This window comes from Oncorhynchus masou, chromosome 14 (genome assembly GCF_036934945.1).
Source record: "Oncorhynchus masou masou isolate Uvic2021 chromosome 14, UVic_Omas_1.1, whole genome shotgun sequence".
In the NCBI taxonomy this organism is placed as follows: Eukaryota; Metazoa; Chordata; class Actinopteri; order Salmoniformes; family Salmonidae; genus Oncorhynchus; species Oncorhynchus masou.
Genome location: NC_088225.1, coordinates 25306516 through 25333415, shown reverse-complemented (window position 1 = coordinate 25333415; position 26900 = coordinate 25306516). Strand labels below are relative to the sequence as shown.

Genomic DNA, 26900 nt, shown 5'->3' with positions numbered 1-26900 from the left:
CTATTTCCATTCTCCTCCCCCCCCCCACTCCAAGCCATAGGATGGGTAGAGAGAGAGGGAGAGCTGGCGAGGCAAATGCGCGGCGTAGAAAAGCACAATCTGCCATGGCTCTTGATGTGAGAATGACCTACATCCTGTGAGCCTGAGCCTGCCTGCCTCTGCCTGCTTTCTACCAGGGAGCTGGTGAGGAGGACGTCCTCAGAGAGAGGTCTGGGGAGGAAGGTTGATGTACGTGCTGCTGGTAAACTGAGGGATAAGCAGGACGGACTGGGGAGACTCCTTATTGAGTAGAACACGTGTAAATGTCAGAGTCTGTATGATTTACCACTGGGTGCTCAGTTCACAGTGTGTGTGTGTGTGTGTGTGTGTGTGTGTGTGTGTGTGTGTGTGTGTGTGTGTGTGTGAGAAGTGGGTTAGCATTTGGCCCAGATATCTCAGTGGTACTAATTACCTCAAATGAGGAAGCAGACTATCTGAGAACTAATATTGGATGATGCACGTTTTAGCTGGTGTGTGTGTGCTTACCTGCTTTAGTGTGTGTGTGGGGGGTCCAAGGTCCTGGACGGTTTGGTTGTAACTTATGGAGGAGTTTTCCTTTTGCCAGAGAGGAAGTCAAGAGCTCTCAGAAGTTCCAGTATACTGCAAGAGAGTGATGTGTTGTTTTACTAGTAGGTGGAACTGGAACATGTCCCTAACAACAGATCCAGGATCAGATGTTTTTCCATCCCCCTAATGGTTAGGTTTAGCATTGGGGTACACTAATCTGATCCTAGATCTGTGGTTCATCAGCCTTGTGTGTTGATATACAACACACTAAGCTATCACCTCTTCATCCATGGAAGTGTCTGACTATGTGTGTATCTTAATTCCATACTTACATCTCTCTCTTTCACAGTACCTGAAGACCTTTCCTTGGAAGAGAGAGATGAGCTGTCAAACATACGACGCAGGAAAAAAGAGCTACTGGATGACATTGAGGTGAGTCAAGAAAATGAAAAGAAATGTCAAGATGTAATATTTTTTATAAAGATATCACTCACCCTTGATATGATATGACTTTATGTGGGTGGCTAAAATGTTACTTTGACTCTAACCACTTACATTGAATCTGTTTGTTGATTTACAATGCACTGCTAAAACAACTAGAGTTCAGTTGTGAATTCAACCCAGCTAATTCTCCCTCTAATCCTGTTGGCAGCGGTTGAAGTTTGAGATTGCAGAGGTGATGACTGAGATCGAGCAGCTAACCTGCGTGGGAGAGAGGTGCGTAACACCCCCCCCCCTCCCCCTCCTAGCTGCTGTTCCCTTCTCCTCTCCAAGTCGTCCAGCCACACACCTGTCCCAGTGTGGGTTAATAATCCATTTTGTTTGTGGAGCTGAGCCGTCCCCTCTGCCAAACAGTTGTAAAACGCCCCACAACCGCTCCTATTCAGGGACTGACAACTGATTGGCTGTTCAGGGCTCATTGGTGATGAGGTGGAGAGAGTGTGTGTTAGTGTGTGTGTCTCAGGTGCAGCTGGGGAATGGCTCAAGCTATTTTAGGACACAGGGAGAACACAGTATACACACATGCAATAATGCAAACACACACACACACACACACACACACATGAACACAAAGAAAGAGGCATATGGTTTTCATTAGACTGAGTTTGAGTTAGATTGAGTTTCTTCTGCTAATCAGTTAGTCGGTGCAACAACCTACATGGTTGATGTTACAGTCCAAATGGAAAGACAAGTCAAAGATCCTTGTTTTTCGAGGATCATTACATTCTCATGTTCATAGCTGTCTTGGAACAGTAATAACTGAATCCAACTGATTTTCTCCTGAACCCAGCCCTATGTAAACTAACCGTGTAAACTCACTAACTCACCACAATACCGTTCAGTATCCTGGATAAATACTGTACGAAGTAGACAAATGTGACAGACAGTTGACCTGGTGAACAAATACAAGCGTCAGTTGTTGATAATGCCACACCTGTTCTAGAGAGCTGATGGATCTCTGTTCTGTCCAATCACAGTAAAACAACACAAAGAAATAAACAGATTGCCATGGGAAGGAAGAAATTCAACATGGACCCCAAAAAGGTTTGTCTAAAGTCCATGCAATCCATGCTGAATACATTATTTACCCACTTGCACTGATGTTAATCTGTTGTTATTGAATGTTTTCTGATTTCTATAGAAACAGATGTGTACCTGTTATGCCTCCTTTAGCGATGTAGAAAAGGTTACACTATAAACCATGGCCATCAAATATGTTATCTGTATGTTGTGTTATCTGTATGTTGTGTTATCTGTATTAATGACTTATTGTAACACCTCCTAGCTCTCCTTCAGGTCAAAACAGATAACTGTGGGTGTGGGTGTGGGTGTGTGGGTGGCTTGGAGTGCTAACCAAACGGTGTGTGTCTTCCAGGGGATCCAGTTTCTGTTGGAGAACGACCTTCTCCAGCACACTCCTGAGGACGTATCCCAGTTCCTCTACAAAGGAGAGGGCCTCAACAAAACTGTCATAGGGGACTACTTAGGAGAGAGGTAACAAACACACTGCTCTAACCTCCTCTGTTTTCATCTCGCTTCCCTCTTTCCCCACCTCTGTGGGGTCCCCTCTCTCCCTCCCTCCCTGAACCTCTCTTTCTCCCTTCTCTCCCCCTCTCTCTAACCTACACTCTGTCCATCTCTCAGGGAGATTTCTCCCTCTCTCCCTCTTTCCCCCTACCTCTCTTTCTCCCTTCTCATTTATCCTACACTCTGTCCATCTCTCAGGGAGATTTCTACTCTCTCTCTATCCTACACTCTGTCCATCTCTCAGGGAGATTTCTCCCGCTCTTCTTTCCATCCCTCCTCTATCCTACACTCTGTCCATCTCTCAGGGAGATTTACTTGCATTTCCCTCTGATTGGCTGGCTCTATCCTGACACTCTGTCCATCTCTCAGGGAGATTTCTCCCTCTACCACTCTGCCATCTCCATTCCTCCCCCTCTCTCTAACTCTATCCATCTCTCAGGGATTTCTCCCTCTCTCTTCCTACTCTGTCCATCTCTCAGGGAGATTTCTCCCTCTCTCTTTCCTACACTGTCCATCTCTCAGGGAGATTTCTCCCTCTCTCTATCCTACACTCTGTCCATCTCTCAGGGAGATTTCTCCCTCTCTCTATCCTACACTCTGTCCATCTCTCAGGGAGATTTCTCCTCTATCCTACATCTGTCCATCTCTCAGGGAGATTTCTCCCTCTCTCTATCCTACACTCTGTCCATCTCTCAGGGAGATTTCTCCCTCTCTCTATCCTACACTCTGTCCATCTCTCAGGGAGATTTCTCCCTCTCTCTTTCCTACACTCTGTCCATCTCTCAGGGAGATTTCTCCCTCTCTCTTTCCTACACTCTGTCCATCTCAGGGAGATTTCTCCCTCTCTCTTTCCTACACTCTGTCCATCTCTCAGGGAGATTTCTCCCTCTCTCTTTCCTACACTCTGTCCATCTCTCAGGGAGATTTCTCCCTCTGACCTACACCTGTCCATCTCTCAGGGAGATTTCTCCCTCTACCTACACTCTGTCCATCTCTCAGGGAGATTTCTCCCTCTCTCTATCCTACACTCTGTCCATCTCTCAGGGAGATTTCTCCCTCTCTCTTCCTACACTCTGTCCATCTCTCAGGGAGATTTCTCCCTCTCTCTTTCCTACTCTGTCCATCTCTCAGGGAGATTTCTCCCTCTCTCTATCCTACACTGTAAATCCATCTCTCAGGGAGATTTAACACTCTGTCCCTCTCAGGGAGATTTCTCATCCTACACTCTGTCCATCTCTCAGGGAGATTTCTCCCTCTCTTTGTACACTCTGTCCATCTCTCAGGGAGATTTCTCCCTCTCAGGTGTTTCCTACTCTGTCCATCTCTCAGTGAGATTTCTCCCTCTCTGTATCCTACACTCTATCCATCTCTCAGGGAGATTTCTCCCTCTCTCTATCCTACACTCAAATCAGGGAGATTTCTCCCTCTCTCTGATCCTAACTAATATTGATGATCACTTTTACACTCTGTCCCTCTCAGGAATTTCTCCTGCTTTATCCTACTCTATCCATCTCTCAGGGGATTTCTCCCTCTCTCTATCCTACACTCTATCCATCTTCAGGGAGATTTCTCCCTTTCTTTCCTACACTCTGTCCATCTCTCAGGGAGATTTCTCCCTCTCTCTATCCTACACTCTATCCATCTCTCAGGGAGATTTCTCCCTCTCTCTATCCTACACTGGAAGGGAGATTTCTCCCTCTCTCTATCCTACACTCTGTCCCTCTCAGGGAGATTTCTCCCTCTCTCTATCCTACTCTCTCATCTCTCAGGGAGATTTCTCCCTCTCTCTATCCTACACTCTATCCATCTCTCAGGGAGATTTCTCCCTCTCTCTATCCTACACTCTATCCATCTCTGGAGATTTCTCCTCTCTCATCCTACACTCTGTCCATCTCTCAGGAGATTTCTCCCTTCTCATCCTACACTCTGTCCATCTCTCAGGGAGATTTCTCCCTCTGAATCCTACACTCTGTCCATCTCTCAGGGAGATTTCTGTCTCTCTATCCTACACTCTATCCATCTCTCAGGGAGATACAACTCACTAATCTATCCTACACTCTGTCCATCTCAGGAATTTCTCCCTCTATCCTACACTGTCCATCTCTCAGGGAGATTTCTCCCTCTCTCTTTCCTACACTCTATCCATCTCTCAAGATTTCTCCCTCTATCCTACACTCTGTCCCTCTCAGGAGATGAGCCCTCTCATCCTACACTCTATCCATCTCTCAGGAATTTCTCCCTCTCTCTATCCTACACTCTGTCCATCTGGATGATCCTACACTCTGTCCATCTCTCAGGGAGATTTCTCCCTCTCTCTATCCTACACTCTATCCATCTCTCAGGGAGATTTCTCCCTCTATATCCTACACTCTATCCATCTAGGGAGATTTCTCCCTCTCTATCCTAACTCTGTCCATCTCTCAGGAGATTTCTCCCTCTTCATTACACTCTGTCCATCTCTCAGGGAGATTTCTCCCTGTATCCTACACTCTGTCCATCTCTCAGGGAGATTTCACCCTCTATCCTACACTCTCCATCTCAGGGAGATTTCTCCCTCTAGATCCTACACTCTGTCCATCTCTGTGGGAGATTTCTCCCTCTCTCTTTCCTACACTGTATCCATCTCTCAGGGAGATTTCTCCCTTTCTGTCCTGGAGACACTCTATCCATCTCTCAGGGAGATTTCTCCTCTCTCTATCCTACACTCTGTCCATCTCTCAGGGAGATTTCTCCCTCTCTCTATCCTACACTCTGTCCATCTCTCAGGGAGATTTCTCCCTCTCTCTATCCTACACTCTGTCCCTCAGGGGATTTCTCCCTATCCTACACTCTGTCCCTCTCAGGGAGATTTCTCCCTCTCTCTTTCCTACACTCTGTCCCTCTCAGGGAGATTTCTCCCTCTCTCTATCCTACTCTATCCATCTCTCAGGGAGATTTCTCCCTCTCTCTATCCTACACTCTATCCATCTCTCAGGGAGATTTCTCCCTCTCTTTCCTACACTCTGTCCATCTCTCAGGGAGATTTCTCCCTCTCTCTTTCCTACACTCTGTCCATCTCTCAGGGAGATTTCTCCCTCTCTCTATCCTACACTCTGTCCATCTCTCAGGGAGATTTCTCCCTCTCTCTATCCTACACTCTGTCCATCTCTCAGGGAGATTTCTCCCTCTCTCTTCCTACACTCTGTCCATCTCTCAGGAGAGATTTCTCCCTCTCTCTTCCTACTCTGTCCATCTCTCAGGGAGATTTCTCCCTCTCTCTATCCTACACTCTGTCCATCTCTCAGGGAGATTTCTCCCTCTCTCTATCCTACACTCTGTCCATCTCTCAGGGAGATTTCTCCCTCTCTCTTTCCTACACTCTGTCCATCTCTCAGGGAGATTTCTCCCTCTCTCTTTCCTACACTCTGTCCATCTCTCAGGGAGATTTCTCCCTCTCTCTATCCTACACTCTGTCCATCTCTCAGGGAGATTTCTCCCTCTCTTTGCTACACTCTGTCCATCTCTCAGGGAGATTTCTCCCTCTCTCTATCCTACACTCTGTCCATCTCTCAGGGAGATTTCTCCCTCTCTCTTCCTACACTCTGTCCATCTCTCAGGGAGATTTCTCCCTCTCTATCCTACACTCTGTCCATCTCTCAGGGAGATTTCTCCCTCTCTCTATCCTACACTCTGTCCATCTCTCAGGGAGATTTCTCCCTCTCTCTATCCTACACTCTGTCCATCTCTCAGGGAGATTTCTCCCTCTCTCTTTCCTACACTCTGTCCATCTCTCAGGGAGATTTCTCCCTCTCTCTATCCTACACTCTGTCCCTCTCAGGGAGATTTCTCCCTCTCTCTTTCCTACACTCTGTCCATCTCTCAGGGAGATTTCTCCCTCTCACTTTCCTACACTCTGTCCATCTCTCAGGGAGATTTCTCCCTCTCTCTTTCCTACTCTCTGTCCATCTCAGGGAGATTTCTCCCTCTCTTTCCTACACTCTGTCCTCTCAGGGAGATTTCTCCCTACACTCTGTCCCTCTCAGGGAGATTTCTCCCTCCTAATGCCTACACTCTGTCCATCTCTCAGGGAGATTTCTCCCTCTCTCTTCCTACACTCTGTCCATCTCTCAGGGAGATTTCTCCCTCTCTAATCCTACACTCTGTCCATCTCTCAGGGAGATTTCTCCCTCTCTCTATCCTACACTCTGTCCATCTCTCAGGGAGATTTCTCCCTCTCTTTCCTACACTCTGTCCATCTCTCAGGGAGATTTCTCCCTCTCTTCCTACACTCTGTCCATCTCTCAGGGAGATTTCTCCCTCTTCTATCCTACACTCTGTCCATCTCTCAGGGAGATTTCTCCCTCTCTCTATCCTACACTCTGTCCATCTCTCAGGGAGATTTCTCCCTTCTCTTTCCTACACTCTGTCCATCTCTCAGGGAGATTTCTCCCTCTCTTTCCTACACTCTGTCCATCTCTCAGGGAGATTTCTCCCTCTCTATCCTACACTCTGTCCATCTCTCAGGGAGATTTCTCCCTCTCTCTATCCTACACTCTGTCCATCTCTCAGGGAGATTTCTCCCTCTCTCTATCCTACACTCTGTCCATCTCTCAGGGAGATTTCTCCCTCTCTCTATCCTACACTCTGTCCATCTCTCAGGGAGATTTCTCCCTCTCTATCCTACACTCTGTCCATCTCTCAGGGAGATTTCTCCTCTCTCTATCCTACACTCTGTCCATCTCTCAGGGAGATTTCTCCCTCTCTCTTCCTACACTCTGTCCATCTCTCAGGGAGATTTCTCCCTCTCTCTATCCTACTCTGTCCATCTCTCAGGGAGATTTCTCCCTCTCTCTATCCTACACTCTGTCCATCTCTCAGGGAGATTTCTCCCTCTCTTTCCTACACTCTGTCCATCTCTCAGGGAGATTTCTCCCTCTCTCTTTCCTACACTCTGTCCATCTCTCAGGGAGATTTCTCCCTCTCTCTTTCCTACTCTGTCCATCTCTCAGGGAGATTTCTCCCTCTCTCTATCCTACACTCTGTCCATCTCTCAGGGAGATTTCTCCCTCTCTCTATCCTACACTCTGTCCATCTCTCAGGGAGATTTCTCCCTCTCTCTTTCCTACACTCTGTCCATCTCTCAGGGAGATTTCTCCCTCTCTCTTTCCTACTCTGTCCATCTCTCAGGGAGATTTCTCCCTCTCTCTTTCCTACTCTGTCCATCTCTCAGGGAGATTTCTCCCTCTCTCTTTCCTACTCTGTCCATCTCTCAGGGAGATTTCTCCCTCTCTCTATCCTACACTCTGTCCATCTCTCAGGGAGATTTCTCCCTCTCTCTATCCTACACTCTGTCCATCTCTCAGGGAGATTTCTCCCTCTCTCTTTCCTACACTCTGTCCATCTCTCAGGGAGATTTCTCCCTCTCTCTTTCCTACACTCTGTCCATCTCTCAGGGAGATTTCTCCCTCTCTCTATCCTACACTCTGTCCATCTCTCAGGGAGATTTCTCCCTCTCTATCCTACACTCTGTCCATCTCTCAGGGAGATTTCTCCCTCTCTCTTTCCTACACTCTGTCCATCTCTCAGGGAGATTTCTCCCTCTCTCTTTCCTACACTCTGTCCATCTCTCAGGGAGATTTCTCCCTCTCTCTATCCTACACTCTGTCCATCTCTCAGGGAGATTTCTCCCTCTGCGTGTATAAGCCCGGGCATAAAGCCTCGGGAAATGGATTGTCTGGATTTACGGAGCACAGCGGCGACAGTAGACAAGGGGCCATGCCAGTAAAACAGAGATCTGCCTGGCTACATGTGTTTCATATCTACGACACGTGGGCCACCTCGCAGGGATGTGAATGTCAAAACAACCTGTGTAGCAAACGGACAGAGCAGAGTGAGGCTGGCTCTGTGGCTGGGATAGATCATTTTCTTTAGAAAATGCCCTTAAGAAAGCAACAACATCTTGTATGTTAAGTTGATTGAATGCACAAACAAATAGCAATTTATTACGACCTGCAATCTTATCATATTGTATAATGGTTTGATAGAGTCATAATCTAGAGAAGGGGTGGAGTTGGATTTAAAAAGGGCCTGTCCCCTAACAGACATTTCAGTTCCTAATGGATTGAAACACACTTTACCTCTAATAGTTCTGTTTTTGAAAGTGCGAGACTGATCTTGACTAGCACTGAATACCAGACATTTCCTGACCTGAATCTGAGAACCTGACACACTGTATGTTCCTCATCCCAGGGACGACTTCAACCTCAAGGTGTTGCAGGCGTTCGTAGACCTTCATGAGTTTGCAGATCTCAACCTCGTACAGGCTTTACGGTGAGCTGTTTCTGCATATTACTGGACTAAGATTCCCAGCTGTTCATCACATTTAAAAAAATATATAGTAGTATTTATTATTGATAATGTGTAGATGTCCTGCTTTCAATACACTTTATAATGATGTCCTGCTTTCAATACACTTTATAATGATGTCCTGCTGCTTTCAATACACTTTATAATGATGTCCTGCTGCTTTCAAGACACTTTATAATGATGTCCTGCTGCTTTCAAGACACTTTATAATGATGTCCTGCTGCTTTCAAGACACTTTATAATGATGTCCTGCTGCTTTCAAGACACTTTATAATGATGTCCTGCTTTCAAGACACTTTATAATGATGTCCTGCTGCTTTCAATACACTTTATAATGATGTCCTGCTGCACTTTCAAGACACTTTATAATGATGTCCTGCTGCTTTCAAGACACTTTATAATGATGTCCTGCTGCTTTCAAGACACTTTATAATGATGTCCTGCTGCTTTCAAGACACTTTATAATGATGTCCTGCTGCTTTCAAGACACTTTATAATGATGTCCTGCTGCTTTCAAGACACTTTATAATGATGTCCTGCTGCTTTCAAGACACTTTATAATGATGTCCTGCTGCTTTCAAGACACTTTATAATGATGTCCTGCTGCTTTCAATACACTTTATAATGATGTCCTGCTGCTTTCAAGACACTTTATAATGATGTCCTGCTGCTTTCAAGACACTTTATAATGATGTCCTGCTGCTTTCAAGACACTTTATAATGATGTCCTGCTGCTTTCAAGACACTTTATAATGATGTCCTGCTGCTTTCAATACACTTTATAATGATGTCCTGCTGCTTTCAAGACACTTTATAATGATGTCCTGCTGCTTTCAAGACACTTTATAATGATGTCCTGCTGCTTTCAAGACACTTTATAATGATGTCAAGACACTTTATAATGATGTCCTGCTGCTTTCAAGACACTTTATAATGATGTCCTGCTGCTTTCAAGACAATTTATAATGATGTCCTGCTGCTTTCAAGACACTTTATAATGATGTTCTGCTGCTTTCAATACACTTTATAATGATGTCCTGCTTTCAATACACTTTATAATGATGTCCTGCTGCTTTCAAGACACTTTATAATGATGTCCTGCTGCTTTCAATACACTTTATAATGATGTCCTGCTGCTTTCAAGACACTTTATAATGATGTCCTGCTGCTTTCAAGACACTTTATAATGATGTCCTGCTGCTTTCAAGACACTTTATAATGATGTCCTGCTGCTTTCAAGACACTTTATAATGATGTCCTGCTGCTTTCAAGACACTTTATAATGATGTCCTGCTGCTTTCAAGACACTTTATAATGATGTCCTGCTGCTTTCAAGACACTTTATAATGATGTCCTGCTGCTTTCAAGACAATAATGATGTCAAGACACTTTATAATGATGTCCTGCTGCTTTCAAGACACTTTATAATGATGTCCTGCTGCTTTCAAGACACTTTATAATGATGTCCTGCTGCTTTCAAGACACTTTATAATGATGTCCTGCTGCTTTCAAGACACTTTATAATGATGTCCTGCTGCTTTCAAGACACTTTATAATGATGTCCTGCTGCTTTCAAGACACTTTATAATGATGTCCTGCTGCTTTCAAGACACTTTATAATGATGTCCTGCTGCTTTCAAGACACTTTATAATGATGTCCTGCTTTTCAAGACACTTTATAATGATGTCCTGCTGCTTTCAAGACACTTTATAATGATGTCCTGCTGCTTTCAAGACACTTTATAATGATGTCCTGCTGCTTTCAAGACACTTTATAATGATGTCCTGCTGCTTTCAAGACACTTTATAATGATGTCCTGCTGCTTTCAAGACACTTTATAATGATGTCCTGCTGACTTTCAAGACACTTTATAATGATGTCCTGCTGCTTTCAATACACTTTATAATGATGTCCTGCTGCTTTCAAGACACTTTATAATGATGTCCTGCTGCTTTCAAGACACTTTATAATGATGTCCTGCTGCTTTCAAGACACTTTATAATGATGTCCTTTTCAATACACTTTATAATGATGTCCTCTGCTTTCAAGACACTTTATAATGATGTTCTGCTGCTTTCAAGACACTTTATAATGATGTCCTGCTGCTTTCAAGACACTTTATAATGATGTCCTGACTGCTTTCAAGACACTTTATAATGATGTCCTGCTGCTTTCAAGACACTTTTAATGATGTCCTGCTGCTTTCAAGACACTTTATAATGATGTCCTGCTGCTTTCAAGACACTTTATAATGATGTCCTGCTGCTTTCAAGACACTTTATAATGATGTCCTGCTGCTTTCAATACACTTTTGGAGCCTCTGTTTTCTCTCTCATTTGTTTTTCCTGTGTTCTATCCTCTCTCTCTCTTTCTCTCTTTCTCACTCTCTCTCTTCCTCTCTCTATCTTTCTCTCTGCTAGTGTAGACAGTTTCTGTGGAGTTTCAGACTGCCTGGCGAGGCTCAGAAGATTGATCGTATGATGGAGGCCTTCGCTTCGCGGTACTGCTCCTGCAACCCCGGTGTCTTCCAATCCACAGGTACACACACACACACACACACACACACACACACACACACACACACACACACACACACACACACACACACACACACACACACACACACACACACACACACACGTTGGACAGACCCTGTCATAAAGAGCAGCGCCAGACCACCCCTGCCTTAGATCAATGCGTCAGTTTGTGGAAAAGGAAGTCTTGAATTGCTATAAAGATTAAAAACCCAAATACCGGTACACTCACATTTCTAGAATCACTCACTATCAGTCAGTACTTGACTCTCTGTCCGATGACTTAATGCACTTTGTTGCTGACAGACTTGCGGTTCATTGTTGCTGTGTCATCACTACTTGCATGGCTCCTCTAATAAGGACTTTGATCACTGGTCAATAACAGAGGGTCATTAGTGAGGCACGCTCAGGCCACACGTTGTCTCTGTAGAGAAATGTATTGTCTAGGACGTATATGATATTGTGTCATGTCAGCTCTATGTTCTATCTGCAGTGTTGTGTCCCCTGTCCCAGTAACCAGTGGTGGGTTGATGTGTGGTCTTGGCCTCATGAATATGGATGTGCTGCAGTGGTGACACGCTGACTTAGTTCTAGCTGCTTCTGCTGCATCCCCCTGGGGACTGGTGCCCTGACACACACCAGGTTAAAACGGCCAGGGGTTATAGAACAGAGTGGGGTGGTGGGGGAAGTGGGTGGTAGAGTCATGATTGCAAAGTCATAGCGGCACACACACACACACACACACACACACACACAACCCCCCCACACACACACACACACACACACACACACACACACTCAACCCCCCCCCCCACACACACACACACTTCATACCACCTATCCCTGCTGTCCTCCCCAGACACATGTTATGTCCTGTCCTTCGCCATCATCATGTTGAATACCAGCCTCCACAACCCCAACGTCAGAGACAAGCCCCCCGTAGAGAGATTCATCTCCATGAACAGAGGCATCAACGAGGGAGGAGACCTGCCAGAGGACCTACTCAGGGTGAGAGTGTGTGTTTGGTGTGTGGAGTGGGGGGGTTGGATATGGTTGATGAGTGTGTGTCTGGTTAGTGGAGTGGGGGGGTTGGACATGGTTGATGAGTGTGTTTGGTGTGTGGAGTGGGGGGGGTTGGATATGGTTGATGAGTGTGTGTGGAGTGGGGGGGTTGGATATGGTTGATGAGTGTGTGTTTGGTGTGTGGAGTGGGGGGGTGGATATGGTTGATGAGTGTGTGTGTGGAGTGGGGGGGTTGGATATGGTTGATGAGGGTGTGGGGGGGGGTTGGATATGGTTGATGAGTGTGTGTTTGTGTTTCTCCTACGTCACGTAGAAGCTTTACTCTCTTCTATCAAGGGTGATACTGTAGCAAAATGCTAGCTCATCTAATGTGCTGTTCTTTCAGGCCAGTAATGCTAATGATGAACATTATTATCTAACAAGCTCAGAGAGATAATCACACAGCCTTCAGCTCAACCGCAGTTCAAAGGGCACACACATAACACACATTCTTGCAGTTGGCTTGTTGTTCCTTTCTCTCCCAACAGTTCTCAAAGTTGCAACTCAGATTGTCAAAAGTGTCCCAAGTATTTAACACCCAGTTTCAGCCCTATGAATGAGCACACCCTCCAACACTTTCCTTTTCTAACAAGTCCTTCATAGACTCTTGTTCTGTCATGTTTTATGCACTGTTGATTTAGCTATGGACTGGGATGGCTGTTAGAAGATGCAGGAAGTGGCTGTTCATGTGGTAGGAGTTTAACACTAATGCTTTCACCGCCTTTTCCCCCATTACCATCTCTCTCTCTCTTTCTCTCTCTCTCATCCTTCTCTCTCTCTCTCTCTCACTCCCTCCTCATCCTTCTCTCTCTCTCTCACTCCCTCCTCATCCTTCTCTCTCTCCAATACCAATACTCCCTCCTCATCCCTCTCTCCCAATACCAATACTCCCTCCTCATCCCTCTCTCTTTCCTCCCCTCTCCATTGCTCCCTCCTCATCCCTCTCCATTGCTCCCTCCTCATCCCTCTCTCTCTCCATTTCTCCCTCCTCATCCCTCTCTCTCTCCTTCTCTCCCTCCTCATCCCTCTCTCTCTCCTTCTCTCCCTCCTCATCCCTCTCTTTCTTTCTTTCTCTCTCTTTCTCTCTTTCTCTCTCTCTCTCTTTCTCTTCTTTCTCTCTCTCTCTTCTTTCTCACTCTCTCTCTCTCTCTCTCTCTCACTCTCTCCTCATCCTTCTCTCTCTCTATCACTCCCTCCTCATCCCTCTCTTTTTCCCCTCTCCATTGCTCCCTCCTCATCCCTCTCTTTCCCCTCTCCATTGCTCCCTCCTCATCTCTCTCCCCTCTCCATTGCTCCCTCCTCATCCCTCTCTCTTTCCCTCTCTCCATTGCTCCCTCCTCATCCCTCTCTCTCTCTCCATTGCTCCCTCCTCATCCCTCTCTCTCTCCATTGCTCCCTCCTCATCCCTCTCTCTCTCCTTCTCTCTCTCCTCTCCCTCCTCATCTCTCCATCCTCATCCCCCTCTCTCTCCTCTCTCTCCATCACTCCCTCCTCATCCCACTCTCTCCTTCTCTCCATCACTCCCTCCTCATCCCTCTCTCTCCTCTCCAGAATCTCTATGAGAGCATTAAGAGTGAACCCTTTAAGATCCCAGAGGATGATGGGAACGACCTAACTCACACGTTCTTCAACCCAGACAGAGAGGGATGGCTGCTCAAACTGGGTTAGTAGAGATGAGAATGCAGTCCCTTACTAAGAATGCCTGCATCACACCCACCTCTCTGTTCCAATGGCTCCATTAGCATACTACTTACAATGAAGCAATGTATTGGAGATTCATTCTAAGTGCTATGCTATTGCTATGCACTGTTTTTGGTTCCTCTTACACCATTCTCTTGCTATGAACCAGTACATTGTTTCACTGGCCGACCCGTGCAGCTAAGATCCAGATAGACTGTAATGTTGCAGTCTCTCAAGCAATGTGTTTTGCTGCATGACTCACGTCTTGTTGGTACAATATGAACAAGGTTCAGTGTTCAGGGTTCTCACACAGTGGGCTGTTATCTGTAGGGTTGTCTATTTTAAACCTCCAGATTCAAGGTTTACAGGATGTTGAAGATTCAGGAATAAAGATTTCACAATCTTTGGCCAGTTTAAAGGATATTTGAGCAGGATTTTATGTAAATGGCTGTATGTTAATGTTAAAGTTGAAAGAATCACCACGGTACATCACCATGATAAGGTGCATTTGAGGTCAGAGGTGAGAACTGTTAGTTACATAACACTGTATGACCCAGAGACAGGTAGCAATGTCTCTCTACACACAGTCAAGCTGACCTGTTACCATGGTTGCAGCATTGAGGGAGCGGTCATCATCAGCTCTCCCACAATGCAGTGATCACAAAATAACCGGGGGCTGTGGAACTGACGGGTGTCATAGCAACACTCAAAGACAATCATTTCATTTATTTATATTATACAGAGCTCTCGCCTTCCTAAATATAGTAGTGCAGTTTCCCACATTTGAACCTTCTTATCACATTTTTCTCTATTGTTTCTCTCCCATGTTTTGAATGTTTTATTTGTTTACATGGGTTTTGATTGTCATCCCTTGTCTCCCCTTCCTCCTCACCAACATTATCTTGGTGTGATGTCTTTAGAAATGTATTTGGGGTTTTGATTGTCATCCCTTGTCTCCCCTTCCTCCTCACCAACATTATCTTGGTGTGATGTCTTTAGAAATGTATTTGGGGTTTTGATTGTCATCCCTTGTCTCCCCTTCCTCCTCACCAACATTATCTTGGTGTGATGTCTTTAGAAATGTATTTGGGGTTTTCTGGTTGGTCGGCTGTAAGGTTGCATACACAGTATTTTCTGTTGTGCTTATTCTCTCTGACCTCTCACCTCTCTGTCCCTAACCTCCATCCCTCCATCTCTCTTTTCATTCCCTTCTCCCATTACCTCCATTTCAACCCACTTTTCATTTCCTGTTTTTATTGCGTCCTCCAGTCTCTGACATGGAGTGTTTTGGACAGGTCCCTGTTTCAACAGCCGTTGTAACGCTGCCATCCAACTGCCTTATTATGACTTGTTAGGGTTAAAGGCCAACTCAGTGCAGGTGGGCCAAGCCTTGTCTCACACACACACACACACACACACACACACACACACACACACACACACACACACACACACACACACACACACACACACACACACACACACACACACACACACACACACACACACACACACACACACACACACACATACTGGCTCAGACATGCTGCACATTCCACTGGCTCTATGTAACGTCTCTGCAGTCTCATCAAACCCAGTATATATGTTTGCAAATAGTCCCAGTGTGCCTTAAGACCTGTGAATGATTATATTATAGTGTTTTCTCTCCCCAGGCAGTTTACAACTGGACTTTTCTCTGTAATAATTCTAATTTGGCCCAGTACAAATAAACCCTGAATGCTATGAACGAATTAGTCTCTTTTAGAGAGGATCACTCTGTACACTGTGGAAATTAAGAAAAAGGATTTTAAGCATTTTACCTCCATGTAAATACGCCAGGCAAAACTCCCCAGAAAAGTCTATGAAAACAGCGTGTATATGATTAATGACTTCTTAGCATGGATTTATCGACTAAAAGACAGAAAGGAAATGAGAGATTCAATGAAATGAATAAGACCGAAGATGGTGCTAAAAACTCTCTGGTAGTACTTAGTGTGCTTTACAAACATGTGTTTTTCCATGGACACTACTGCCCTAAGGGATGGTCAGTGATGAGCCCTGTAGGAATGTTGGGACAAAGCTCTCCCACAAGAACGTTGTTAGGACAAATCCCACTCACACACACACCCAGGAAACCAGAGGATGCACAGTCAGCCTGCCACACCACATCCTATGACACGTCTCACCTGGAGGGCAAGAAAAACAACAAATGGAAAACAGGATCATTCCAGATATTCTCAGCTGTGGATTAATAACTATCAATTGTAGAAATAGAATGGATAGAATGGAGGTGCAAAAGACAACCATCACTTTGAAAGGCTGGTCATGGCTCACATCAAAACCATTATCCCATCTCTGCGTCTGGAACCTGGACTTCCTGAAGGGCCGCTCCCAGGTGGTGAGGGTAGGTAGCAACACATCTGCCATGCTGATCCTCAACACAGGAGCCCATGATTGTGGACTACAGGAAAAGGAGGCCCGAGCACGCCCCCATTCTCACCGACGGGGCTGTAGTGGAGCAGGATGAGAGCTTCAAGTTCCTTGGTGTCCACATCACCAACAAACTAATATTGTCCAAGCACACCAAGACAGTCGTGAAGAGGGCACGACAAAGCCTATTCCCCCTCAGGAAACTAAAAAGTTTTGGCATGGGTCCTCAGATCCTCAAAAGGTTTTACAGCTGCAACATCGAGAGCATGCTGACTGGTTGCATCACTGCCTGGTACGGCAATTGCTCTGCCATACATACTACTTCAATTGGGCCGACTAACCAGTGCCCCCACACATTGTCTAACTGGGCTGTCTGCATTGTGTCCCGCCACCCACAACCTGCCAACCCCTCTTTTACGCTACTGCTACTCTCTGTTTATCATATATGCATAGTCACTTAAACCATATCTACATGTCCATACTACCTCAATCAGCCTGACTAACTGGTGTCTGTATGACTTTTATAGCCTCAGTATATAGGCCTGTTATAGCCTCGCTAATAGCCTATGTTATAGCCTCCCCCTCAGGATAGCCTCGCTACTAGCCTAACTGGGCTGTCTATAGCCTCGCTTGTTATAGTCTCGCACTGGCCTCACTACCCTCGCTACTGTATATAGCCTCGCTTTATAGCCTCGCTACTGTTATAGCCTCGCTACTGTTATAGCCTCGCTACTGTATATAGCCTCGCTACTGTATATAGCCTCGCTACTGTTATAGCCTCACTACTGTTATAGCCTCGCTACTGTTATAGCCTCGTTATATAGCCTCGCTACTGTCCTCGCTACTGTATATAGCCTCGCTACTGTTATAGCCTCGCTACTATAGCTGCATGTTGTATGTAGCCTCGCTACTGGTACTGTATATAGCCTCGCTACTGTTATAGCCTCGCTACTGTTATAGCCTCGCTACTGCTATAGCCTCGCTCGCTACTGTATATAGCCTCGCTACTGCCTCGCTACTGTTATAGCCTCGCTACTGTATATAGCCTCGCTACTGTTATAGCCTGCATCTGCCTACTACTGTTATAGCCTCGCTACTGTTATAGCCTCGCTACTGTTATAGCCTCGCTCTGCTACTGTTATAGCCTCTGTTATAGCCTCATATAGCCTGCTACTGTATCACTATAACTGTATATAGCCTCGCTACTGTTATAGCCTCGCTACTACTGTACCCTCAATAGCCTCGCTACTGTATATAGCCTCGCTACTTTATAGCCTCTGTTATAGCCTCGCTTAGCCTCGCTACTTTTATAGCCTCGCTACTACTGCTATATAGCCTCGCTACTGTATATAGCCTCGCTACTGTTATAGCCTCGCTACTGTATATAGCCTCGCTACTTTATATAGCCTCGCTACTGTTATAGCCTCGTTAACTTTTATAGCCTCGCTACTGTTATAGCCTCGCTACTGTTATAGCCTCGCTACTGTTATAGCCTCGCTACTGTATATAGCCTCGCTACTGTTATAGCCTCGCTACTGTTATAGCCTCGCTACTGTATATAGCCTCGCTACTGTTATAGCCTCTGTATATACTGTTATAGCCTAGCTACTGTTATATAGCCTCGCTACTGTTATATAGCCTCGCTACTGTTATAGCCTCGCTACTGTTATAGCCTCGCTACTGTATATAGCCTCGCTACTGTTATAGCCTCGCTACTGCTATAGCCTCGCTACTATAGCCTCGCTACTGTTATAGCCTCGCTACTGTATATATAGCCTCGCTACTGTACTGTTATAGCCTCGCTACTGTTATAGCCTCGCTACTGTTATAGCCTCGCTACTTTATATAGCCTCGCTACTGTATATAGCCTCGCTACTTTTATAGCCTAGCCTCGCTACTTAGTTATAGCCTCTACTGTATATAGCCTCGCTACTTTATAGCCTAGCCTCGCTACTGTTATAGCCTCGCTACTGTATATAGCCTCGCTACTATAGCCTCGCTACTGTTATAGCCTCGCTTGTTATAGCTTTTATAGCCTCGCTACTGTTATAGCCTCGCTACTGTATATAGCTACTGTATATAGCCTTATAGCCTCGCTACTGTTATAGCCTACTGTATATAGCCTCGCTACTGTAATAGCCTCGCTACTGTTATAGCCTCGCTACTGTTATAGCCTCGCTACTGTTACTAGCCTCGCTACTTTATATATATAGCTGTACTGTTATAGCCTCGCTACTGTTATAGCCTCGCTACTGTTATAGCCTCGCTACTGTATATAGCCTACTGTTATAGCCTCGCTACTGTATATAGCCTATAGCCTTATAGCTTGTATATAGCCTCGCTACTGTTATAGCCTCGCTACTGTATATAGCCTCGCTACTTTAGCCTCGCTACTGTATATAGCCTCGTTACTGTTATAGCACTGTTATAGCTTCGCTCCTTGTTTAGCCTAGCCTCGCTACTTCGCTACTTTTATAGCCTCGCTACTGTATATAGCCTCGCTTTTATAGCCTAGCCTTGCTACTTTTATAGCCTTCACTACTGTTATAGCCTCGCTACTGTATATAGCCTCGTACTGTATATAGCCTTTGTTTATACGCTACTGTATATAGCCTCGCTACTGTTATAGCCTCGCTAAGTGTGGCTGTTATAGCCTCGTTACTTTTATAGCCTTACTTTATAGCCTCGCTACTGTATATATCGCTACTGTTATAGCCTCGCTACTGTATATAGCCTTGCTACTGTTATAGCCTCGCTACTGTATATAGCCTCGCTACTGTTATAGCCTCGCTACTGTATATAGCCTCGCTACTGTACATAACCTCACTACTGTTATTTTTCACTGTCTTTTTTACTGTTGTTTTTATTTCTTTACTTATCTATTGTTCACCTAATACTTTTTAAAAGTGCACTGTTGGTTAGAGCCTGTAAGTAAGCATTTCACTGTAAGTTCTACGCCTGTTGTATTCGGCACACGTGACAAATAAACTTTGATTTGATTTGTAACTCAAAGTATAAAGTTGGATCAGTGCTTACTTTTCTCTTTATATATCTGTCTATTTCTACGCTTTTTGTGTGGCATGTACAAGTTTACCCAACTAATACACAGAAAATCGGCATAGCGCTGAAATGTGACTGTGTGGAAAGAAAAACATACATTTGAAAGTCTTGAATGCCGCTCCACTCATAAACAGCTTTATTTATGTGAATACCACTGCCAGTGCTGAGGGCTAAGTGTGTGTGTGAGAGAGAGAGTGTAACACAGTATTGGTGTATTTATTGCTGTCTTCCAACAGGGAAGTCTTCTCAGCATCCCTGCCTTGCATCTCTGTGTGTTTCATTTCAGCTGAACGCTGCACTGTATTGGGCTGTAGTTGCCTGAGGGGGAACACTGTTAAAAACTATTTCAACTGTGTGTTGCCTCCCCTCTACCCCACAGCTTTGGTATACCCATGCTACAAAACTCTTTGCTTGGGGGTTTGGTGTGTGTGTGCATTTGTGCTTACAAATGCGTTTGTGTGCATGTGTGTTATTCCTCCAAGGGTGCTTTAGATGCCAAGTTAGGTTCATATCAAGTGTGGTGTGTCCCTTCCTTCTTCTGGAGAGCCAATAGTATTTTATTCCGTTGCCTTTAAAAAATGAATGAGCAAAGTTAGCAATAATTCAGGAGTTGTGTGAGTGATCATTTAATCATTGAATATTCTCTATGCAGTAACTGGAAGACACGGTTTAACCAATCACGTTGCTGAACAAATCCTGTGATGAAATTGCATCACCTCTCAATCAGTGGTGCCAAGTACCAACAGCAGAGTTCATTGGCTTTGATCTTTCAGTGTCTTCGGTCCACAGGAGGAGGATGGGGTGTTTGAGAGGAAGTGTAAGGTCTCTCCTCGTTCTGTCTCTTTTCTCTCTCTCTCTTTCTCACTCATATTCTATTTCTCCTGTGCCGTTGGTATACATGCTTTATGTACAGTATATAGATTTTCTGCCATTGTTTGAGACAAATCTCTCAGCAACTTTATTTATTTATCTTGGCTGATTTCTAACACTAGAGCTGTCATGTTATTGTGGTCAAGGCGGCCATTACTTTGCCTACTTTCCAGCTCAGGTCTTGTTGGAGTGCCTTCCTCCTGTTGTTCCTACTGTGAGGAGTATGGTGGAGGCTGTCAGTCTGTCACTAATTCCATTGTGTCATCACTTCCTGTTTCCCCTTCCTATTTCCTGTCTCAGGGGGAAGAGTGAAGACCTGGAAGAGAAGGTGGTTCATTCTGACAGACAACTGCCTGTACTACTTTGAGTACACAACAGTAAGTGTGTGTGTGTGTGTGTGCGTGTGTGTGTGTGCGAGCGCAGTATTGTAGGCAAGTACGCTGCCTGTGTGTTTGTACAGGCGTTTATATATGGTAGTATAACTGGAAGCTTTTTATCAAAGCATTTGCCTCTCTATCCAGAGATAGCTGCTTTATCAGCAGTCTGTCCTCTACCCTTGTATTATCCTAGAGGATCATATCATTATCTCTCTGTCCTCCAGACTGTCTGCCTGCCAGACACTAACATCATTAGTTATATTAGAGAGAGCAGAGCAGAGGGGAATGAAGGTTGTTTTCCAGTCTATGAAACAATGTCACAGATCATGTCTTGTTCTCCCTCTCCTCCAGGATAAGGAGCCTCGTGGGATCATCCCCTTAGAGAACCTCAGTATCAGAGAGGTGGAGGAACCCAGGAAACCAGTGAGTGCTTCATGATACTGCATCACATCCCTTCTGAAACCTTATTATGTCACTATTATATTAGGTGGTACTGGTAGTCAACCTCATCCACAAGGTTCCACTCACCCAGTGGAGAAGCCCAACTCATGATATCACCAAGGGTCAAAAGTCAACATAGTATTCCATATTTCTAGCCATGTATTTGACCTGGAACATGTAACCTAGTTGAGGATAGGGTCTCTAATTGTTGGACAATACAACCACCCTTTCACCACTACCTTATTGGGATTATGCTACAATGCTAGTACCCACTCAACTCAACCATCTCCTCAGCCATCAGAACTGATTGCTGGGGAAAGACACTAGGGTTTCCTAAAGTGTTGGACCACCCTTTCACCACTACCTTGCACCCCCCAGAACTGCTTCGAGCTCTACAACCCCAACCACAAGGGTTCGGTGATCAAGGCGTGTAAGACGGAGGCGGACGGCCGGGTCGTCGAGGGTAACCACACGGTGTACAGGATATCGGCGCCCACAACTGAGGAGAAGGAGGAGTGGATCAAGTCCATCAAGTAAGATTCCACATTTACTATTTAGGCTGCAAGGCTAGTTAGCTTCCCTCCACTCCCCACCACATTCACAATCTAGGCTACAATGCTATTTAGCTTCCCTCCACTCCCCACCACATTTACTATTTAGGCTGCAAGGCTATTTAGCTTCCTGGAACTACCCACCACATTCACAATCTAGGCTACAATGCTAGTTAGCTTCCCTCCACTCCCCACCACATTTACTATTTAGGCTGCAATGCTAGTTAGCTTCCCTCCACTCCCCACCACATTTACTATGTAGGCTACAATGCTAGTTAGCTTCCCTCCACTCCCCACCACATTTACTATTTAGGCTACAATGCTAGTTAGCTTCCCTCCACTCCCCACCACATTTACTATTTAGGCTACAATGCTAGTTAGCTTCCCTCCACTCCCCACCACATTTACTAATTAGGCTACTATGCTAGTTAGCTTTCCTCCACTCCCCACCATATTCACAATCTAGGCTGCAATGCTAGTTAGCTTCCCAAAACCACTCCCCAACACATTCACTATCTAGGCTATAATGCTAGTTAGCTCCCCCAGGGGAAATATGGGAAGGATTAGTTATCGCTTAAAGCACCCCGGGGGATGGGGATCGAGCCCAGCTAGCCTGGCCAGGAAAGGAGGCTCAAAACTGGGCCCCAGCGCTTCCCCCCTGTTGCCACAGAGGCTAACCATTACCATGCAGTGTGTGTGTTATCTTCTCCAGAGGGACTCAATAAGGATTTAGCCAAGATAAAAGGCTTTTATGTCAATCACATTTCCTCAGTAAAATAGGGATGGTTGTATAGTCACGCTCCTTATCCTCTTATCTTTAATCGCGATTTAGGACAGTCTTTAAACAAACAGTTAAGACTACTTTTAGGGGACCATCTGTGGGAGTTTGGAAAATTCTGGACTGGGCTATGACGCTCTTATATAACTGTATGAAATACATGTTATGTAGGCTAACTCAATATATTTGCTATACTGTAGCTCCATTGTAATAAGTCAATATTTGGTATCATATTCATTTCAATGTGTCTTTTCATGGATATACTTCATCCTATTACATTCTCTGTTTAATTTATTTCCAGAAAGAAAGGCGCCCCGGAGTTTCTTCTTTTGTTTTTCTGAAATTAGGTTGCGGTAAATAACCAAAAGCTAAAAAAAAGGAGAGGAATTGTTGCCATAGCTCAGAGACACAGTCTTATATGGGGGACAATGTAAAGGGAGTAAGAGAGAGAGAATCCGCAGTGGGGGGTTGAGCCGGTTTTGGCTTTGTGCTGGTGCTAACAGGATTTCACACCCGTGAAACTGAAACTGCGCTCTGTGCCGGAGCCAGAATGGCTCTGTGACTCACTTCGCTTTGTACCGAGTGCCTTCTCTCCCAGAAAAAGAGAGCTGGAGTGTCGATAATTTAGAGCACTATTGTTTGCCCTGCACTCCAACCTATAAACTTGGAAAACTGCAGAGAGGAGAGAGTGCTAGAATGAGAACACTTGGAAGGGTTCTAGAACAGGGAATCAGGGAACGACATTCCACAGAATCTCTGAAAGAGATGGAACCGGAGTGCTGAGGAAAATAAGAAAAAAGGGGGTGGGTAGGTTTTCTTCAGAAACCATGGAAACAAAACTAGGTCACCGAACAAACTTTTATTTTTTTCATCTAGTTAGTTAAGGCAGGGGTTAGTAGAAATGTGGCCGCATTTCCATATCAAAGATGCTCAAGTTTCCCCCTGGCGTATTATTATATATTTGTTTTGATTGGCTGTTCCAGGGCGAGCATCAGCAGGGATCCCTTCTATGATATGTTGGCCACCAGGAAAAGACGGATTGCCAACAAGAAGTGAGCAGGGACACCCCTCATCCCAGGACACCCCTCATCCCAGGACACCCCTCATCCCAGGACATCCCAAACTGGGACACCCCTCATCCCAGGACATCCCAAACTGGGACACCCCAAACCCCCCTTCCTCAGCCCACCAATCCTCTTTCCCAGACAGACCTTACTCATGAAGTTAAACACCCCTTCCACACTCCCCCTCCCTCTCCCCTCTCTCTCACCCATCCATCCCTCCCTCCACTCCCACGGACAGACTCCACTCATGAAGTTCCCTCCTTACTATCCCTCTCCCCCTGGACCCCCAGAGCCCAACTTGTCACTAGAGAGATGATGGCCAACCAAAGATAGCCATCTGACCCTTCAGACCCTGATAGAACTCGCACCCGGTCTTGAAGACAACAAGGACAGTCTCCGGTCTTGAAGACAACCCCCGTCCCCATTCTGGACACTTCCCCAGCCCTGGCTGCAGTACCAGGGGCTGGAGTTACAGGGACATGACGTCCCAGGACTAAAGTAGAGGACCAACACAGGGAGACAACCCTCTATAGGACCAGTGTGGTTCAGCCACACTACAGATTACCGAGGGAAGCCAGTGGGATGTATTAACACACATTCTCTCTCTCTCTCTCTCTCATCTCTTTACTCCCCCACACTGCCCTCCTGTGTTCCCCACATTCCTTCTGATTACGTCCATGTGTTTCTAGCAGGGGTTGGAGCAGAAATTATTTCCCAATCGTTCCATTCCGAGCAGAACCCCCTTTTTGTTTTCATTCCGTTCCAGTGTTCCGACCAGAAAATAAAGTTCTGAACCAGTTCCAACCATCAAAAAGTAACAGCTTATATAGATCCTTTTCATAAAATGTTTAACCTGTGAAATCAACATGCATTTAGCAAATTTTTACCCCAACAATTTTTATCCACCAATTAGTGCCGATAGAGCAGCTTGCTATGGAACGGGTTAGATTGTTGTTTACATTTTTATTTGGTCACATAAGTGCAGGTGTGAGATGCGACTGAAATTGAATGGGTGGGGCAAGAGTGTGAGAGAGAGAGAGGGGTGGACATGGAGGGGGCTTGGCTTGTAGCTCTAAACATCATAACAGGTCTTGAATTAGAATGAGTGTAGGGTATTACTAGCCTTATACACCGAATTACAGAATATTATATACTAGAATTTATATTTATTTATTTTTGGAACTCAAAAGAACATTGGTTCTCAAGATTTGAAAATAACAGTTATGTTCCGGAACACTAGGGATCACTTTTGTACATGTTTCTGTTCCTCAAAACATGTATTTATTTATTTTTCTGTTCTGTTCCCTGAACTGGTTCCAACCCCTGCTTTCTAGGTCTTCTGCATTTGGGCGACTTGAAAAGCAAAACTGCAATTTTTCACATACACATGCATGTATGTCTGTTTATAGATATACCATAAAGTGCATTTAGAAGTGGGTGTGCTAACTTGTGTGTGTATCTACACAGTATATATGCATGTATGTATGTAAACACAGTAGTGCGCAAGCCAAGAGCAGACATTAAACACAACGACTGTCTTAATGTCATCTCTGACATCCATTATACAGAAAGGTTTGTGTGTGATAATTTATGAAGATGGTAGAAAAACAGAGTTCCTCTTGTGAATGTTCAGGTGGATGGAGAGACATGGCAGAAAGAGGAGAGTGAGATGTGAGAGATGGAGTGAGTGTATCAGAGAGGGAGGGAGAGAAAGTTCCAGGGCTGCAGTAACCGTACATGAACATGTGACCTGACCAGGAACAAATCTGGGCCTTACACTCCTGGCCCTAAACATAAACCATGTAATCATCCCACTTTGGTGCTCAACCCTTTTTCCCAGGTGCCATTGCAGCAGTTCTGCTGCAACCTCAGAATACAACGCTAGGTTAGTGCTGAAATTAGGAAGACAAAACCTAGAAAAACTACAACATTACAGTCTTGAGTCAGCTGGACTGATTCCATACATTGTGCGGACCACAGAATATTAAAATGTGCATACTTTTAACTTTGGTTGTGAATTATAGGGGTGGTTACATGGACCTATATTTAGCCTACGATTGGAGTTACTCCATTTTCAATGTCGTGTCTGCAGTGGAATTGAACGTCCTTTGAAAATGTGTTGTAGTCTAAGAGAATGCTTGAATATGGGTTTGTGAAACAGCCCAATAGGGTACCAGTCTTTTTAAGCTTTTCTTTCAGTGTCTCGAGGTCCAACAGCGCCAGTGAGGGGCGATGCATTGATGTGACCCATATGCTTTTCATTTGTAACCGAAGATCCTTGCTTGCTTTTTGTGTTCCCCTTACAAAATATAATCTATTATCTTGTTTGTATTTATTTTCTTTGTCAAATGGTTCCATTCTGTCCGTAAGCGTTTTAAAACTAAAGACTTAAGTTATGTATATGTAAATAATGTATAGGTTTTATGGGTCTCCTTTTTGTTGTTGTGTGAATACTCTGAAACATGTTACACCTACTGGCTGTACTTTGCATCAGGTCAGTTTGAGCTCTTCTGTACACAAGTCAAAAACATGATCATAAACAAATACTATATAACGTGATGTCAGGAAAAGTCCATTTCCAGCAGGAATGAGGATGATAATGATGGCGATGAGGGTGATGATGTGGATGAATAGGATATGGGTGGTAGTAATACTGATGATGATTAGGCAGATGTTGAGGATGAATAGGATATGGGTGGTAGTAATACTGATGATGATTAGGCAGATGTTGAGGATGAATAGGATATGGGTGGTAGTAATACTGATGATGATTAGGCAGATGTTGAGGATGAATAGGATATGGGTGGTAGTAATACTGATGATGATTAGGCAGATGTTGAGGATGAATAGGATATGGGTGGTAGTAATACTGATGATGATTAGGCAGATGTTGAGGATGAATAGGATATGAGTGGTAGTAATATTGATGATGATGATGGCAGATGTTGATGAATAGGATTGGGTGGTAGTAATACTGATGATTAGGCAGATGTGAGGAATAGGATATGAATACTGATGATGATTAGGGATGTTGAGGATGAATATTGATGATGATGGTGAATAGATGGTAGTAATATTGATGATGATGGTGATGATAGGCAGATGTTGAGGATGAATAGGATATGGGTGGTAG

General features: G+C 44.8%; 1 protein-coding gene across 1 annotated transcript; it reads left to right on the top strand.

Annotated features, from left to right (window-relative positions):
* The first annotated feature begins 893 nt into the window (after positions 1–893).
* On the top strand, positions 894–26700 carry cyth3b (cytohesin 3b). Its single transcript, XM_064987007.1, has 12 exons — positions 894–978; positions 1199–1263; positions 2025–2091; positions 2423–2541; positions 8803–8883; positions 11346–11458; positions 12314–12462; positions 14068–14179; positions 20857–20933; positions 21285–21356; positions 21753–21907; positions 23687–26700. The coding sequence occupies exons 2-12, from the start codon at positions 1226–1228 to the stop codon at positions 23757–23759; spliced, it is 1056 nt and encodes a 351-aa protein (XP_064843079.1). The 5' UTR covers positions 894–978; positions 1199–1225; the 3' UTR covers positions 23760–26700.
* The last annotated feature ends 200 nt before the right edge of the window (positions 26701–26900 follow it).

Bases quoted from the DNA above. Each gene is read 5' to 3' on its own strand.
- cyth3b (XM_064987007.1), top strand. From the start codon at position 1,226: ATGACTGAGATCGAGCAGCTAACCTGCGTGGGAGAGAG. The intron at 1,264-2,024 runs GTGCGTAACACC...GTCCAATCACAG, and splicing joins CTAACCTGCGTGGGAGAGAG to TAAAACAACACAAAGAAATA. The intron at 2,542-8,802 runs GTAACAAACACA...TCCTCATCCCAG, and splicing joins GGGGACTACTTAGGAGAGAG to GGACGACTTCAACCTCAAGG.